Below are 18,044 nucleotides of genomic sequence, written 5' to 3' on the forward strand. Positions count from 1 at the left end.
TGCCAGATGCTCGAATGATTAAATACGTGATGGAATATGGACCGTAAATTGAAATACGGTCCGTAAACTTAGCTCGTAAATCACCACCTTCTCAGCTTGCCTTTCTGTTTCTGGTATCTTTTAATACGACCATGGAATACGGCCCGTATTGTACTTTACGGACCGTAAACTGAGTTTACGACCTAGTTTAGCATCTTCAACTGCTGTCATGCCAAAGCTGTTCCTTCTCCTGAAAAACACTAAAAACCACATAAAATCACATGGACTTGCTTAAAAACAAGTAAAACTTATAGCAGAAAAGCATCGATTTGTGGCGTAAAATCACGCCACATCAATATTATCCATACCTGGCCCTCTCGGGACTCGGTCACATCCGTGCCCGGCCCTTTCGGGACTCGATAGTATCCGTACCCGACCATATAAGCTTGGTGTTCTTAATAGCCATACTTAGATATATACATATATATACATAAGAGTACATAAGTATCATCAACATCATCATTTTCATCGTCATTCTCATTATATCTTTCTTTAGAAGATTAACTATCATAGGATGGGACCAATAGTGTCATGGAATATCAAGAACTGTGAGCTTTAATGATTCTAGGAAGTGAAGTCATTATGGAATACGTTATGGAATTCATGTGAAGATATACGACAAGTGGGAACATGCCTTAAGAAGAAGGGGCCTTACATACCTCTTTGTCTTCTTAATTATCTAACGTTCACCATCAGTGCTTGAGAAATTTACATTTAAAAGGATTCATACCATGGTAAAGTCTTAAAGACACTATTGAATTCAAACTAGAGCAACTCATGAACTAACAAAATTTGGGCACCTCACCTTGTATGTGTCGCGTCAATCCATCCATCACCAAGGAAAATAAAAACAGGCTAAGAGCTGATCCCTGGTGCAACCCCATCTATACGCTGACTATGTCGAGTGAAATCTAAACTTATGTTTTTTTCAGATTATGTTGATGATAATAGAATTGTAGGAATTTAGTTATGGATTCGAGAATTTTGTAGCTAACACAGGAATCCAATGGAAGAATTCAAATAAGAAGCTAAATTGAATGGAAGGGAAGAAATGTAGAAGAAAGTAGAATTCTGTATAGTGAGATCAGATGACAATTTTCCGAATGAATACAATTGTAACTAGTAACCACTTATATAAGGGGGGATCTTCAACAACCTCTAACCAACTTTCCCGCCCAAAACTATTTCAACCAATTCTCAACTACCTTGACTAACTAAATGTTGACCTGTGTTGACTAACAGAACTAACTGAATTACACTTATTTACAAAATGAAAGACAAATTGAATATAATGGAAAATACATGTATCAGTAGTCCCATCCCAGAAAAGATCCCTGTCCTCAAGGATCAAAGTAAGGAAATATGGTCTTTAGAACATTGTAATAATCCCAAGTGGCTTGATCAGCAGCTAAACCATTCCATTTCACTAAAACCTGAGCAACTGCCTTGTTACCTTTCTTTACCATGCTCCTTTGCAAAATGGCCTCAGGTGTAGGTCAATGAGGATTGGCAAGGTCAGTGGTAGGAGAATAAGTAATCTCATCAGGAACTGCATAACATTTCTTTAAAAGAGAAACATGTACTCTAGGATGGATTTTGATTGATTGAGGAAAGAGTAATGTGTATGCAACAGGTCCAACTTTCTTGAGAACTTGGAAAGGACCATAGTATTTAGCAGATAGCTTATGAAAAGTCTGAGATGACAGTGTAGTTTGTCTATAAGGTTGGATTTTAAGATAAACCCAATCACCTACTGCAAAACACCTGTCAGTCTTATAAGCATCTGCATGTTGTTTCATCCTTAACTGAGCCCTGAGAAGGTGGTGTTTGAGTAGTTGCAACTTTAACTCTTTTTGAATGAGGGTGTTGTCTACTTAAGTAGAAGTTGATTCTTCTGGTAAATAAGGGAGATGTAAGGAAGGTGGTCGACCATATGCAACTTCAAATGGTGTGATCTGTATAGCTGAATGATATGAGGTATTGTACCAATATTCAGCCAGAGCCAAATAGGATGGCCAATCTGTAGAATCCTCATTGCAAAATCACCTTAAGTAGGTTTCTAAGCATATGTTCGCCACCTCAGTTTGACCATCAGACTGAGGGTGATATGTTGTTGAGGTGTTAAGTTGAACATCTTGTAATGTGAATAGTTCTTGCCAAAATGAACTGAGCAAAGCAGCATCCCTATCACTTGTAATAGTCTCTGGTAGGCCATGTAATCTCACCACCTCATCTAAGAAAACCTTGGCTACTGATTGTTCAGTATAAGGACGCTTAAGAGCCATGAAATGAGCATATTTGCTCAGCCTGTCCACAACCACCAAAATTACTTCATAACCTTTGGATTTAGGTAGGCCATCAATAAAATCCATACTTATCTGAGACCAAATCATATCAGGAATAGGTCAGGGTTGTAATAACCCAGGATAAGCTGCTAAATCTGCTTTGTTCTTTTGACACTTGTCACATTGCTGAACAAAACCCTTCACATCCTTCCTGATAGATTTCTAATAAAATAGTGTGAGTAGTTTTTTCAATGTAACGCCAACCCCAAAATGGCCTCCATTAGGAGTGGAATGCCATAATGATATGATCCTATTTCTCAAGGCAAGATCTTTACCCACAACCAATCTACCTTTCCTTCTCAACTGATATCCCATCCAAGTGTACTGTGAAGAAGTAGCACTGTTGGATCCTAACTGAGTGATGATAACCTTAAGTTCAGCATCAGATTCCCAACTATCAGTTATAGCTTAAATTAAATCAGAATCAGTGGTAGAAACCATTAAACTCAATAGTTCAGCACCCAATACTGTAGACAAGGCATCAGCAACCTTGTTCTCCACACCCTTCTTGTACTATAACATTATCAAATGGCATCAACTTTGTGAACCACATTAACTGAGAGTTAGTGTGAATTTTCTGTTCCATCAAGTACTTTAAAGCCCTCTGATCAATTCTATTTATGAACTTTTGCCCCAGCAACTATTGAGACCACTTAGAAACAGCATGGACAATGGCCAACAATTCTCTGTCATATACTGAAAGAGTAGCATGCCTGTTGGATAAAGTTTTGCTCAGAAAAGCAATGGGGTGTCCTTTTTGCATAAGAACAACACCAATGCCAAACCCACTAGCATTAGTTTCTACCATAAAGGTCTGAGTAATGTCAGGCAGTGCTAATATATGAGATTTGGTTAAAGTCACCTTCAGTGATTCAAATGCATCCTCAGCTTGTTTTGACCACTTGAACCCATCCTTCTTCAACATATCAGTGAGTGGTCTGCCTATGACACCAAATCCTTGTATGAACCTTCTATAGTATCCAGCCAAACCCAAAAACCCTCTAAATTGTTTGAGTGCTGTTGGTTTAGGCCAGTTTTTGACAGCTTCAACTTTTTGAGGATCAGTAGAAACCCCTTCTGCAGTGATAAAATGACCAAGGTACTCAATCCTTTTCACTCCCAAAAAACACTTGCTCCTCTTGGCATACAACTGATGTACTTTCATTACTTGAAATACAGATCTCAAGTGTCTCAAATGATCATCCAAGCTCCAACTGTAGATCAGGAGATAATCAAAGAACACCAACACAAATTTCCTCAAAACATCATAGAACACAGAATTCATGAGGCCTTGAAAAGTAGCTGGTGTGTTTGACAATCCAAAAGGCATTACTAAATACTCAAAGTGGCCTGAATGTGTCCTAAAAGCAGTTTTAGGAATATCCTCATAAGCCATTATCAATTGATAGTATCCAAATCTAAGATCAATTTTTGAAAAGATCTTGGACCTTCCCAATTCATCTAGTAAATCCTCCACAATTGGTATAGGAAATTTATTCTTTACAGTAGATTTTTTCAGATCTCTATAATCAACACACCTTCTCCAAGTCGGATCTTTCTTCCCCACCAATACTATAGGAGTAACAAAAGGACTGCAACTAGGTTGTATTATTCCTTGATCCAACATTTGTTGCACTAAGGATTCAATCACATCCTTTTTGACAGATGGATACCTATAAGGTCTTTTGTTGATAGGTTCAGATCCATTATGCAGTACTATTCTATGGTCAAAAACACCTCTAGAGGGTGGTAGTTATGTAGGTTCCTCAAATAACCCACTGAATTCCTCTAATAAACCAGATAGGTTAACATCATGTTCATCACTGCTTCTAGCTTCTAGTGCATACCATTGCATTTCACTATCCATAGTTGGAACCAACTGAATCATACAAAGTTGATGTTCATTACCTGAGATTTTAGTTAGTTTCTCAGTGCCAATGTTCAATATTTGTCTGGTGCTCCTCTCAAAACATGCTTCTTACCCTTGTATATAACTCCTTAGTTAAGTTCCTGAAATTCATCTTGATGCCCCCCAAGGTAAGCAACCACTATACTCCTAATACAATACCACAAGAACCCAATGGGAGTATAGCAGAAATTCAGCAGAAAATTCTGCCCTTGCAGCAACTATGATGTTCTGCATACCTTTTCAACACTCATCTTTCCATTACCTGCAGCTACTGATTGAGGTAAAGTTTGAGTGACTGAACACCCTAGCTGTTTCACCAACTCAGGATCAATAACGTTGTGTGAACTGCCTGTGTCTATTAAAATGTGCAAAGGCTTCTTTACATGATAACCAATCACCTTCAAGGTACTATAACCCAAAGATCCATTCAATGCATATATGGAAATCTCCATTTGTTCTGTTTCTTGTTGAATTCCCAACTCTTGAGGTATCAACTCATCTTGAAAATTTTATGTAGAACATTGCCCCTGTTCTATTTACTCATCTGATTCCAGCAAATATAGTTGTTTCTGGTTTTTGCACCTATGCCCCACCACATACTTCTCATCACAGAAGAAGCACAACCCTTTTGCTCTCTTCTCATCCTTTTCTTCTTGGCTCAATCTCCTCCTATTATAACCCTTCTGAACTGCATTTCCACCCATACTTGGGTTTGGTAGAATAGGTTTGTTATTCACTCTTTGATCCACTACTCATCTTGAAAAGCTAGCCTGATTTGCTTGCTGTTGGATAAGATGGTCGTCTCAATGCAGCTATGTATGCCTCCTGCATTCTAGCAACCTTGTAAACTTCTGTCAAGGTAGTGGGATTTGAGATTTTGACAACCAAATTCAACTCAGGTTTCAACCCCCCAAGAAAACAACTAATGGCATTCTCTTGTGATAGTTGCACCCTAGTCAAGTTTCTTTCAAAAATGGCTTGATACTCTTTCACACTTCCTACTTGACTCACCTTCTTGATTTCCTCCGTTAGATCATCAAAATCATTTCCAAATCTTTCTACCAAGGCAATGACATACTCAGTCCATGTAGCAGGTTGTAAGTATTGGCTATACCTCATGAAAAACAAATGCCACTGGATAGCATCACCTTCCAGTTACAAAGCTGCTACTCCTATTTTTTCTTCTGCAGTTACATTCTCCATAGAGAAAAATTGATCAATTTTAAACAACTAAGATCTTAAATCTTCCCCTGAAAACCTCAAGAATTTCATTCTTGACCACTTAGAGAAATTAGAATGCTGCTTCTTTGCAGTAACTGGACCTTTATCCTTTTGAATCCTTTCCCCAAAGTGACTTTCCCTCGAAAGATCTTCCTCTTGCACCAATGGAGCTTTGTCCCTATGAACCCCTTCAGGAATCTCCATTTGTTGTCTTAAATCAGTTATAGTTTGATCAAGTTTTTTCATATTGGAAACCTCTCCTGCAAGAGTTCCCACTTCTAATATCAATCTCTTCATCATTTCACGCAATTCTCCCACTTCTAGGGAAGAGCTCTCCCTGGTGTTGTCACCGTTAGCCCTAGTTCCTTTTGCCATTGTTGCCAAGGATTTACAAGATCTGATACCACTGATAATAGAATTGGAGGAATTCAGTAGCTAACACAGGAATCCAATGGAAGAATTCGAGTTAGAAGCTAAATTGAATGGAAGGGAAGAAATGTAGAAAAAAGTAGAATTCTGTATGTTGAGATCAAATGACAATTTCTGAATGAACTGATAATAGAATTGCAGGAATTGAGTTATGGATTCGAGAATTCTGTAGCTAACACAAAAATCCAATGGAAGAATTCGAGTTAGAAGCTAAATTGAACGGAAGGGAAGAATTGTAGAAGAAAGTAGAATTATGTATATTGAGATCAAATGACAATTTATGAATGAATACAATTGTAACTAGTAACCACTTATATAAGTGGGATCTTCAACAACCTCTAACCAACTTTCCCGCCCAAAACTAGTTCAACCAATTCTCAACTACCTTGACTAACTAACTATTGACTTGTGTTGACTAACTGAATTACACTTGATTTACAAAATGAATGACAAACTGAATATAATAGAAAATACATGTATCAGTTGAATGTTGAAAGTTTTGCCTTGTCCGGAATAACTTGTGGGATGATGTGATACATATGCCGAAGCTAAACACTAACCATGCCGACCGAAATTTAGCTTATGTCGTGCCCAAAGTGTTGAAGGAGAAAAATTAAAGACCACATATTTGAGGGACAAAAATTAAAGACCGGCCTGAAATCTGGTATTTTATGCGAATGCCTCCATTTGGTCACTTCCAAATTTCATAACCCCTTTTCGTCCTTGCTTGTATAAAGTGCCTTTCAAGTTTCGGACTCTTAAGATTTACACAACCTACTTTACATTATAAAATTCTAATCGATTTCTGCGTAAATCATGCGTTCATTTTAAGCTACAATATAAATTTTCCTCGCCGGTGCACTAACCTCGCACTATGCGTGGAGTCCTAGGAAGGGCCGGACCACAAGGGCCTATTGTACGCAGCCTTACCTTGCATTTCTGCAAAAAGTTGTTTCCACGGCTCGAACCCGTGACCTCCTGATCACATGGCAGCAACTTTACCAGTTACGCCAAGGCTCCCATTTTATGCTTATCTGACGAAATTTGTACCAGCATACTAACTGAAGAGATTTTTTCTCTCTTTAAATGTGAGACTCAAGGTAGCTACAATATGCTTCTCATACACACTTTTGTCATAAATTTTACCATACAAGCCAGCAAAGGGTTCGATGAGGAACCACAAAACAAGGTTTAATTAACTACTCTCAAATTTGCAGCTTGCAACACCGATGCATCCAAAATAAAGTATCATATTCAAAACATGAACTTTTACAACAATAAAGTTATTTTCATTGACTTTACTACAAACATCTACACTCAAACATCCTGAAGATATAAGTGAAAATTGAATAACAAAAAAACGAAAAATTGCGATCCACTGCTTTCTTGAAAACACATGTTCTAACATTTATAAATTATATTTTTTGGTGATGATCACTATCTTCTGTATTTTCAGTAACTTCCTCGACTTCTTCTTTGGGTAAGGTTTCATCATCTAGATCACCTGAGGAAAATACCTTTTCATCGCTACTCTGGCTGTCAGTTACATTGTCATTAGGCTCGGTGATGTTCACCACAGTTTGCTTTTCTATCATGCCTGACAAAGCCAAACTTGGAGACCACTCAAGCACATCGTCTATAATATTAGAAACCCGCCTCTGATACCTGCAAGGAAGGAATTCATTTTCAGACACTGTTGAGTAAAATGTTCTCGTATCTTAGGACAACAAATCAACGCAAAGTCGATGATATAAATGGCGTACGGCACAATAAACAACAAATTTCTTCAGAAACTGCCAGTCTGACAAGATCAATTTTAAAAAAAAAAAAAAAAACTAAGTTCCACAATATTTGCTAATGTAGCTGATAGATATCGGCGTTATAAAACATCAAGATATATAAGTTGAACTTTTAGTCTTTCTTTTTGTTCTTCATTTACTTCCCTACTCGTTTAAAATTTAAGATATGATAAAATCTGTCTAATTTTCTTGGTAAATGTATGTATGAATGTAGATTCGATTTCTAAAACTTGCAGTCAATATTTAATATATGATATATAGTACCAAAATATTGTAGTACAGAGTACATAACAAATATAATATTCCCTCAGTCCATTTTTACTTGACCTCTATACTAGAAATAGACGTCAATTTTTTCTTGTCCAATTTGGAAAACCAAGAGATAATTTACCATTTCATACCTGATAATTTACCATTTCATACCTGTTTTACCCTTACTATTAATTATTGGGTTGGAAACTTCAACGAATTGTTAGTGGCTGCACAATGTTTAAAGTATATTTGATTGATTTCAATCATTAGATGATTTAGTAATAATTAGGAGTGATATAGTAAAATTGTCATTCTATTTATGGCTCCTTAACGGGTGTGCCAAGTGACCCAAGTCAATACAGGACAAGTAAAAATGGACGGAGGGAGTATATGCTTGTACATATAGAGTAATGAAACACCGTCTTTATATTAAGACTTTTCTGATCAAAGTTGACAAAGAAGAAAACAGAATTTCAACTTTATAAAACTGGATCAAGTTTGCTCCGACTAAATCAGAATTTCATAAACCATCAAAGAGGAATTAGAGTAAGAGCAAGAAAGCGAACCTGGCTCTTGCAGCCTCATCAGGAGCATGATGCCTCAGTAATGAAATAACAACCATACCGACAATTGCATAGAAGAGCCTTGCTGTCCACTTAGGTCGCTCGGCCTCATCTTTCTGAGGCCAAAACTGGAACAATTCTTTGAGTGTTGCCTCCTCGGCAAGAATGTTGGGGAAAAACCAGACACGTCTTCCAAGAAGAATCCATAAAGCACCAAACGCCAAGCCTCTCACTGCAAGCATCAGCATATTCTTTTGATAATCATAAATATATATGTGTTCATTCTTGGTAAATGTATTTAATACAAATAGTATTATGAAGATACACTAGACAAGGCTAGATGAGCATGAATTGTATATCAAACAAAAAACAAATATTTATCGTTTCAGGATGTTGGCTTGAGTGAACTTAGGGGTTGTTTGGTTTACTGTCTAATTATGTGGAGATTATGGAGCTGTTTGGTATTCCCGCAAAAATTTTGTAACACTGCACAAGCTATGACAATGGTCACCTGTGGGAGTAATTAATTGTTGAAAATATTCTACCAACTTGCAGATTAATATTTAATACAAATGGTTGGTAAACATGACTGGTAAATATATCTACCAACTTATGGGTCTTTTTTTACAAAATATAAACGTATGGGTCAAATTTTACATTTATATTTTTTGAAATCATGATTTCAAATCCTAAATCATGCCTTTTTGGATGATTAGGGATTTCATCTCATGAGATGAAATCGCATGTCCAAACGCTGATTTCATCTCATGAGATGAAATCGCATGTCCAAACACCTACTATAATGTAGGAATTGATTATGCACCTAACCAGGGAATAATAACCGACAAGAACTCAGAAACAATAACAGCTCGGCCTAACACATTGTAAATAACTCCCCAATCTACAGCCCTTAGAACTCAACTACGGGGAATAGAAGATTGAGTTGAAGAAAAAAAAAGAAGACAAATTATTTTGTATTCAGAGTAGTCAAAAGCGAAAAGCACCAAGTCCAACATCTGTTGGGGCTTTAAGCGCAGAACGTGGCTTCAACTGAGCTTCAGGGCTTATAAGCGCCTCAAATGAACCTTTAACAACATTGTTTGCATTAGAATGAAATAAGCCTAAATATGTGAGAAGGACCCATATATTCTAGGACCGAGTCCTAGTTGATTGACATTAATACTTCTTGCAATGTTACGTCCATTAATTAAGGTTGCTATAAATTACATACATTAGATAAAAAACCGTGTGCCATTATTTCCAATTCTGGTGTTTTCATGACTCTGTCTGACATGACCCCAGTGCTCTGTATTTTTGCTACTTAGACTGAGTCGATACACTAAGAGTGAGCTGAATCTATTTAATATAACTCACACATAGTTGCTAGGACAAGAACGCCAAAAAGACACAAAGCAACTAGGTACTTTTTCTCTTTAATCTACTCATTATGCACTATTTTTTATATAAAACTATGAACAGAATCACTTTAGACCACTTATATGTGCCAGAATTTTCAAAAGGGTTGGTTGAAGAAACAACTTGACAAGGGCAATATCAACAGACCAAGCAGCCAACAATAAAATTCTATTGTGCCCCTCATGCTGTAAGTTCACTCAAGCCAACATCCTAAAATTGTTGTTTAGTCATTCCAACAAATTATCTGGTTTTTGTACAATATATAAAAACAGCTACACTACTTTATGAGAAGAAAATGAGGAAAATAACAAAAGATCTGTGAATGAAACTGAAATAAGCACCAGAAACTTACACAAAAGCAGGCAAAGTATAAGGAGGAGGACACCGGCACATGAGTAGAGTATAAGCAGCTTGACCTGATGAGGATACACAGGAAACAAGCAGATCGCTAATGTCAAAACTGGCCAGCAGAATGAGAGAAGTGTTTGCCACAGGGGCCTTCTTTTGACAAATGTCCATGCGAAAAAGGCGTCATTATCAGAAAAGACCTGATCCTGCATACATAGGTGAAGAAACGTAACCTCAAAAACTGCAAGAAAGCCATATCAAATGCATTACTCTAGGGGTACATAATAGAAGGCTCAGTTTATGCAAGTTTAGAACGTTTAAAGAGGATAAGGATAAGCTTTCTAAGAGAAATACACCATAAATCAGATGCCTAGCTTTTAATAGAATGTAGACTTCGCTTTCTTCTTAAGGGCAATAGAAATAGGAAGTTGGTAGGGTGGCAAATGGGTGGGTTTGGTTGGATTTGGTTTGGTTGCAAATGGTTTGAACAAAAATGGGTTGGATTTCAAACCGTCCATATTTTGTGTGGGTAAATATGGGTTGAGTGATAAATGGCTGGGTTGGTTATGTGGGGGTAAGAAATTTTTTTCATTTTTTATAAAAGTAAAATATTTGAAATTGAAATTTGTGGCGTGGGGGGGGGGGGGGGGGGGTCGTGGAGAAGTGAAGTGGGGGTAAGAATTTTTTTTTCCATTTTTTATAAAATTTTATAAAAGTAAAATATATGAAATTGAATTTTTTTTGGAGGGGGGATATGGTGGGGGTAGGGATCGGAGTGGGAGGTAAGAAAAAAAATTCTCCTTTTGTATAAGTTTTTTATAAAAGAAAAATAAAGTATATGAAATAAAAAAAATGTGTGTGGGGGTGGGGGGCATGGCAGGGTGGGTGGTGGGGTAAGGGTTGGGTGGGAGGTAACAAAAGAAATTTCTCATTTTTAAAATGAGTTGTTATTAGGTCTAGTGTGTTCTTATATGGATACCCATATTTTTATGGGTTAAAGAGAGACTTGAAGCCCATATTTACCCACCTGAAATATGAGTGACCCAACTCACTAACATGTGGGTAAAATGGGCTAATTTTCTAAATATGGGCTCAAATTGCCACCTCTAGAAGTTGGCAATAGCTTACTTACATAAAGAGGAAAATTAAGACAACCCTACAAGTCATCAGCAAATGGTGGAGACCATCAGCACAATAGCATATTTCTATTGAAGTGATCATACTTATTTTCTGATTTATAGAAGGAGAGATTTAGTATGAGAGGAATAATACAGGTGAAAGGATAGAGAATAAGACGTCTTGGTTCCTTTTGGTTGTGATGATTTTCAATTTGTTTATAAAGGAAGCCTTCGTTAATCAGTGAGAGATGATTAGGATGATTTATAAAATAAACATGCAGATAGATTAATTTTTATTTTTACACGTTCTAAAAGTAGTAACTATCAGGGTTTATGATACATTAACTCATTTTAACTTTAGGATTTTGGTACATGTCTAGAGGTAGGAGATGTGAATGACAAAGGATTTAAGAGCACAGTGTGTGATATGTGGGTTAGATGCACGTCGTGGATTCGAATCCCACTTCATTCAACAACCTAGTTCCAAGGAAGAATGGTAGAAGGACAGATCTATTATCCACCGAATTTATATATTATCCACTGAATTTTGAACTTTGTGCCAAAGGCCCTCGGAGATTCCCCATGTATCCCCAAAAAAAAAAAAAACAAAACAAAACAAAGGATTAAGATTTACTTGGATATGATCCCCAGTAAGACAGGTAAACCACACAAACACAGAATAGATGCATGCCCTTCCAAGCAGAAGCATCAACTGTACCGTAAATATCTAAATATCTGATCCTTCTTTATTTTTGGGATAAGGAATAGCAAATATATGATCATAATATTCCATTAAGCAAATACACAAAATTTCAAGGCCACTATTAATCTATGGTATGACAAAAACACAGGTACTCATAACTGACTAGAAACAAGGTTGAGAGAAAGCCAGACAATTTCTCAAAATCGCTAGTAGACTGAATCCAGAAAGAAACTCACATGGTATATCTCTAAATGTGCCGGAAAGGTAGACAATTTCTTCTTGCCAGGACGGACAGTTTTTACCACACGATCACATCGGACTAATAGGTTCTTCTTAAGAAGAATGTTGGCAATATCTTCAGGTTCCAAAATTCTATCCGACTCGAGTATGTCTTTCAGTTCTGAATGATTCTTCACAAAACTAACAAAATCTTTTCCTCTGAAATACTCCACTCGTGTTTCCTGTAGGACAGCCCAACGAGACACCAAGTCCTTATGATCTCTAACTTTCTCAGCAAATACCTGGAAGATGTCCTTTTGTGCAGCTTGCTTCTGAAACTCAAAGTGAATAGCATGGATATGAACATCACAAAATAAAAAGGGCAGAAAGAGCGGCAGGAGGAGAAAGGAAGAAGCTGAGCACATCTCAACATATTCAACGACAAGAACCTTTATCTTTATCTTTTTTTCAAGGGAGTCAATATGGTATTATCTCTATAATCTATACTAATAGTGTAGTCCAGCAAGATGATCATAAAAACAAAAAAGCAGCAAAATTTTCCCCTCTTAAATGAGCAGATGAGAAAGTCTGGAAGAGACGGGAAATAAAGGACTACCAGTGATGAGTGATGGGATTATGGGAAGCTTATACTTTTTACACATTTTAGAAGGTCCAGAAACATACATGCAACACTTCCCCTAGAAAGCCAGACTTCCCCAACAACAGTTCAAAGAATCTGTGATGACTGTCCGCTTTTGTTCCTAGTACAACAAGGAAAGTATCTTAATTCAGCATCACCACATTCTCAAGTACAAACTGATCCCTTTTGATGCAAGAATAAATTAATAACCAGCAAAAAGCAAACTCTATGAAACTTTGCGGGACAAACAAAACCAATAATGAGATCAGAATAGAGTCCGATTCAGAGAAACTCAAAAATGCAGAGCCTTATAATTTCTTTGGTTAACATCCTTTTTTTTGTGATTCCCCCAAGGCCCCACCCCACCCAAAAAAAAAAAAAAAACCGCTTATAGTGTTAGTCATAGTTACTTCATTTCAAGGATTTAAGTAAAATGCAATAGATTTGGCAAGGTCAATTTCTTTTAAAAAAACGAGGATTTCGAGATTAAAGTCATTCTTTATCCGACAAAGAAACCCTACTCTATTGATATCCTCGATATCAGAAAAAATTCAACACTTCTGGATCGTTATTCAATAGTTATACTGAGAAAAATTAAGCAATTACCTTTACATATTCCTATAATTTCCCTAAAGGAGCATAGTAGTATCTACTATTTAGAGCGGGACGAATTACCTATTAACTACACAGATCTAAAGTTAATTCAGTCTAGCTATTGGAAAAACGATTCGACACGCGTCAATTATCATTCAATAGTTGGTCCAATGCAAGTTTTGCAAATTCCTCTCATCTCCACAAAAGGGCACAAGATCATCCACCATCCATTGACTATATAATGTTAAAATGAACCACCAACGCAAAGTGTCTAGGTCCCAGTGTGGCTGATCATCCTCTCGGACCAGCTATTGATCATCGCCTTGGTAAGCTATTGCCTCACCGACTAGCTAATCAGATGCGAGCCCCTCCTCGGGCGGATTCCTCCTTTTGCTCCTCAGCCTACAGGGTATTAGCAGCCGTTTGCAGCTGTTGTCCCCCTCCCAAGGGCAGGTTCTTACGCGTTACTCGCCCGTCCGCCACTGGAAACACCGCAGTCCGACTTGCATGTGTTAAGCATGCCACCAGCATTCATCCTGATCCAGGATCGAACTCTCCATGAAATTCATAGTTGCATTACTTATAGTTCATTTTCAATCCTTAGAAATATATATGGAATATTCACCCCTCCAACTAGCAAAAATGGAACCACCTATGACACACTAGTAGGGAGAACACCAGCATTTTAGGTCCAAAAACTGTTCCTACAATGACTTAACCAAAACAATAAAAATCACTATACAACTTTGTCCATCTCTTATTTATCACATAGTTGCAACATTTACACTATCAACAGTTCAACACCCTCTAGAACATTCGCCGCTTAATCCCTTACTTTGACAAGATCTCAAACCCGATACCTCTGGGCCCCACGGTATACAATTCATATAACTTCCTCAACACCCGATCATTTCCACAAATTCTTGGAGGGAAATGCAGGAAATTCTCCAATTAAACAAACCCCTTTCCCGGAAACCCAGAATTCTGATGGGATTTTGAACTCTCAAAACTTCCCGATCCCACTGTATGCGCTATTAAGTAACTTCCTAAAACAAGATCATTAACACAAGCTCTTTTCGCAAAGAAAAGCCAAATTAAATAGACCCATTGGCCATTGCCGCAAAACCATAACTTTGTGACGATTATGTGGAACCGCAAAATTAAAAATTATAGAGACAAGTTAAGAATTGTATATATAAAAGGAGTAATTTTCCATTATATTAGAATATCATAAACCCTGATACTTTTGGATCTCATGTATACAATTCAAATAATTCCTCAAAAACAAGATCATTTATACAAATTAATTTGGGGGAAATGCAAGAAAAAATACAATTAATCAAACCCCTTTTTCCCCCAAAAAAAAAAAACAGACAAAGAAAAAAGCTATATAGGCAAGTTAAAATTTTGTGTATCTTTTTGGAAGTAATTTTCATTAAATTAGAATGAATTACTCCAATCAAACAAATCTTCTTTTCAAAAAGCCTTATACTTTTGGGTCCCATATATACAATTCAAAATTACAACCTAAAACAAGATCATTTACACAAATTAATAAGAGGGAAAAATGCAAGATAAACTCCAATTAAACAAACCCATTTCCCAAAAAACGAATCAGACAAAATTAAAAAACTATAAAGACAAGTTAAGAATTGTGGTATAATTATGGAGTAATTTTGGATTAAATTAGAAATGAAAACAAACCCTTTATTCATAAACCCTAAAACAAGATCATTTACACAAATTAATAAGGGGAAATGCAAGAAAAACTACAATTAAACAAACCCTTTTCCCCACAAAATATATATATATATATATATTAAGATAAGAATAGTGGTATATTAGAGGAGTAATGGTCCATTAAAATTAGAAATGGATTACCCTAGGAGGAGGAGTATCAGCGCCATGTGATCTCCTTACCTTCTTCTTCTCTGCTCCACCTGCTTTCTTCATCTCTTTCTTCCTGTGTGTGTGTGTGTGTTTTTCTCTTCCTTTGTCTGAGCGGTTTTATTTGGTTTCTTGTATTGTATAATAATGTTCAGGTGTATAGAGCAGGGGTAAATCTAGTACTTACCAGAAATAAAAGCACTTTTTATCATGTTGTAACGCTACTTGGTGTGTGTGTTTTGGGAGTTGGGGCGCGGGGGCACGGGGGGATTGAGATTAAAAGTTTGGACAGTATGACCTCATTTTAGGTTACTCATTAAATTATGTCCCCCTTAGTATCTTTTACTTAATTTATGTGAGAAAATGATCAAAATGGTTCTTAATGTATTGGGACTTTATTTTGGTCCTTGATATATCTCTATTGATGCCGAGGGTCTTTTGGAAACAATCTTTCTGCATTCATGGGGTAGGAGTAAGATTTGTGTATACTTTATCCTCTTCTATATCACTTGTGAGATTATACTGATTATGTTATTATTTTTGTTGATATATCTCTATTGCTAGATATAGTGTTTAATGAATGTGAAAAGGTGATCAGTTTGGTCCTCGGCCCTAAGTATAACAAACTGTTCAGAGAAAGACTGTTAAGCTTAACTTTTTTTCCTGGACAATTTATGTGCCTTTGCCAAATAGCTTGGAAAGCTTCTTCGATCAAAAATCCTACGGAAAAGAAAGACCTTTTTCTTCTTTTCTCAAATTCAAAGAAAGTTGAATCGCATCTCTTCTTCGGTCAGCAAGGAATGTCGACGAAGGAAGACACACGAACGACATTCCTCTTTTTGTCTTTTCGTCTCTGAACCTCTATTCGTTTCTCTCCCACTAATACTTGGATGCCCTCTTCTCCTTCAACCAAATTGACTGCACAATGGAGCCATGTCATTGCTGACTGGGACTGACATCACACGTGAATTGAGCCTCATTTCCTTTTGGCGAGAAAAGTAGTTGAAACTAGTTGTCATTTGAATTTTAATTCACAATTGTTGCATTTTAATTCCATTTTTATTTGATTACTATAAATAGCATTTTGGACTGATTAAGTCACACTTTTGATAGAGAGAGTACTATTTTACCCAACTAAATGAGAAGGAACTATGTCTATTTGTATGTGAAATATGCACCTAGATATCTATTTCTAAACATACTGCAAATGAGAAGTAACTATTGATATGCATGCACAAGCTTTTGTAAGAAACGATCCAATAGAATACAAAACATAATAGATTCAGAAAGGGAAAACAGAAGAAAACTCACCAAAAATTACAAGTACAAACATAAAATTTTAATATGAACCCAGAAGCTAAAGCTAAATCAGCATCTATTAGAAATAGAAATTTATTTAATAAAAGGAATAGAAGCTTGTATGACCATGATAAACAAACTTAAGAAAATTATGACCCAGGGCTTCACAATCACACATACCTGATTTTTAGCCTCCTTTTGTTGTTTGACTGAGAGAGCTTTGAGACTACACACGACATGAAATCTGAATGGAATGAAATAGTGGAAGCCAATTGTCTTTAACGTAAATGTTCAATTTTTCTACTGAATGTAATAGCACTAATTAACCAAAGCATTTTGCAGGTTATAGATCTTTAGACACAGTTGACACATTTCAATGAAGTGGTTCAATTGTTGGAGAATAAGTTAGGGAAACAACAGTCTCAACAACTCCTCACTGATGTTGTATACATGTTCAGCACTGGAAGTAATGATTATGCTTTTCTTACCTTACCAATCCTAAGTTTCCATTTCCTAAGGAACAATTTGCAAAGATGGTATTGAGTAATTTTACTGCTATTTTACAGGTAATCAGATTGTTAACTAGTATTATTATCAAGATTAATTATCTGGACTCATCTTGTCACGCCCTAAACCATGGCCTGGGCGTAACACGGCACTCGGTGCCTTGTTGCATATGACCGAGCGAACCACATGGCTTGCTGAATCAACATGGGACATGTACTGATGCTGAATATAAGTTAAATCATGAAAGTCTGAATGAGCATGAGATTTTGTAATCATAAGTTTAAAAATAACGTTTAAACATAAGTACGGAAATCATGATAATGTAGACGATAAGGCTAAGCACAACTTAGTATCTGACAAGACATGCTAGACTAGTCTATGAAACCTCTGGCATGAATCTGAATGCTTAACGATTTACCGGGACAAGGCCCCGACATACCTCTACTGCATGGCATGACATAACATAAAATAAGACAAACACCCCGAATAAAGTAGGGCTCACCAATAGTTGATACGTATGAACCTAACGAGCAGATTCGTCGTCTTGTAAATCAATACTTGCATCGTGAAATGCAAGCCCCGAGAAAAAAGGACATCAGTACATTTGAATTGTACTGGTATGTAAAGCAACTGAATGAAAGAATGGTAAGTAGGGTGCTCGGGGAATGGGCAACCCAAATCAATAACATAAGTACATGAAATAAGGTGAAACTAAAACTATAACTGAACATGAAAATAACTGACATGAATACATGG

The 18,044-nt window shown here is 36.7% G+C and overlaps 2 protein-coding genes across 3 annotated transcripts; both read right to left on the bottom strand.

The window, feature by feature from the left end:
- Positions 1-1,535: 1,535 nt before the first annotated feature.
- LOC132643911 (uncharacterized) lies at positions 1,536-2,970 on the bottom strand. The gene is made up of 5 exons (XM_060360448.1): positions 2,874-2,970; positions 2,667-2,791; positions 2,461-2,546; positions 2,086-2,346; positions 1,536-1,851 (listed from the first exon to the last, which is right to left on the bottom strand). The coding sequence occupies exons 1-5, from the start codon at positions 2,968-2,970 to the stop codon at positions 1,536-1,538; spliced, it is 885 nt and encodes a 294-aa protein (XP_060216431.1).
- A 4,205-nt stretch (positions 2,971-7,175) lies between these two features.
- On the bottom strand, positions 7,176-15,727 carry LOC132643585 (uncharacterized). 2 transcript variants are annotated; one of them, XM_060360049.1, is made up of 5 exons: positions 15,516-15,727; positions 12,379-12,693; positions 10,326-10,527; positions 8,561-8,789; positions 7,176-7,608 (listed from the first exon to the last, which is right to left on the bottom strand). In XM_060360049.1, exons 1-5 carry the CDS (start codon positions 15,546-15,548, stop codon positions 7,359-7,361), a joined length of 1,029 nt encoding a protein of 342 aa, XP_060216032.1. In that variant the 5' UTR covers positions 15,549-15,727; the 3' UTR covers positions 7,176-7,358. The 2 variants fall into 2 exon arrangements, with proteins under 2 accessions (XP_060216032.1, XP_060216030.1); XM_060360047.1 differs by having other exon boundaries at positions 15,477-15,726.
- Between the last annotated feature and the right edge of the window lie 2,317 nt (positions 15,728-18,044).

Source organism: Lycium barbarum, chromosome 6 (assembly GCF_019175385.1).
Source record: "Lycium barbarum isolate Lr01 chromosome 6, ASM1917538v2, whole genome shotgun sequence".
Taxonomy (NCBI): Eukaryota; Viridiplantae; Streptophyta; class Magnoliopsida; order Solanales; family Solanaceae; genus Lycium; species Lycium barbarum.

Coding starts and splice junctions, on each gene's coding strand:
- LOC132643585 (XM_060360047.1), bottom strand. CDS start 15,548: ATGAAGAAAGCAGGTGGAGCAGAGAAGAAGAAGGTAAGGAGATCACAT. Junction 12,694..15,476: donor CTGATACTCCTCCTCCTAGG/GTAATCCATTTC, acceptor TTTGAGTTTCAG/AAGCAAGCTGCACAAAAGGA. Junction 10,528..12,378: donor CACATTTAGAGATATACCAT/GTGAGTTTCTTT, acceptor CTATGTATGCAG/GATCAGGTCTTTTCTGATAA.
- LOC132643911 (XM_060360448.1), bottom strand. CDS start 2,970: ATGGAACAGAAAATTCACACTAACTCTCAGTTAATGTGGTTCACAAAG. Junction 2,547..2,666: donor TGAGAAGGAAAGGTAGATTG/GTTGTGGGTAAA, acceptor CTATTTTATTAG/AAATCTATCAGGAAGGATGT. Junction 1,852..2,085: donor TGCTTAGAAACCTACTTAAG/GTGATTTTGCAA, acceptor CCACCTTCTCAG/GGCTCAGTTAAGGATGAAAC.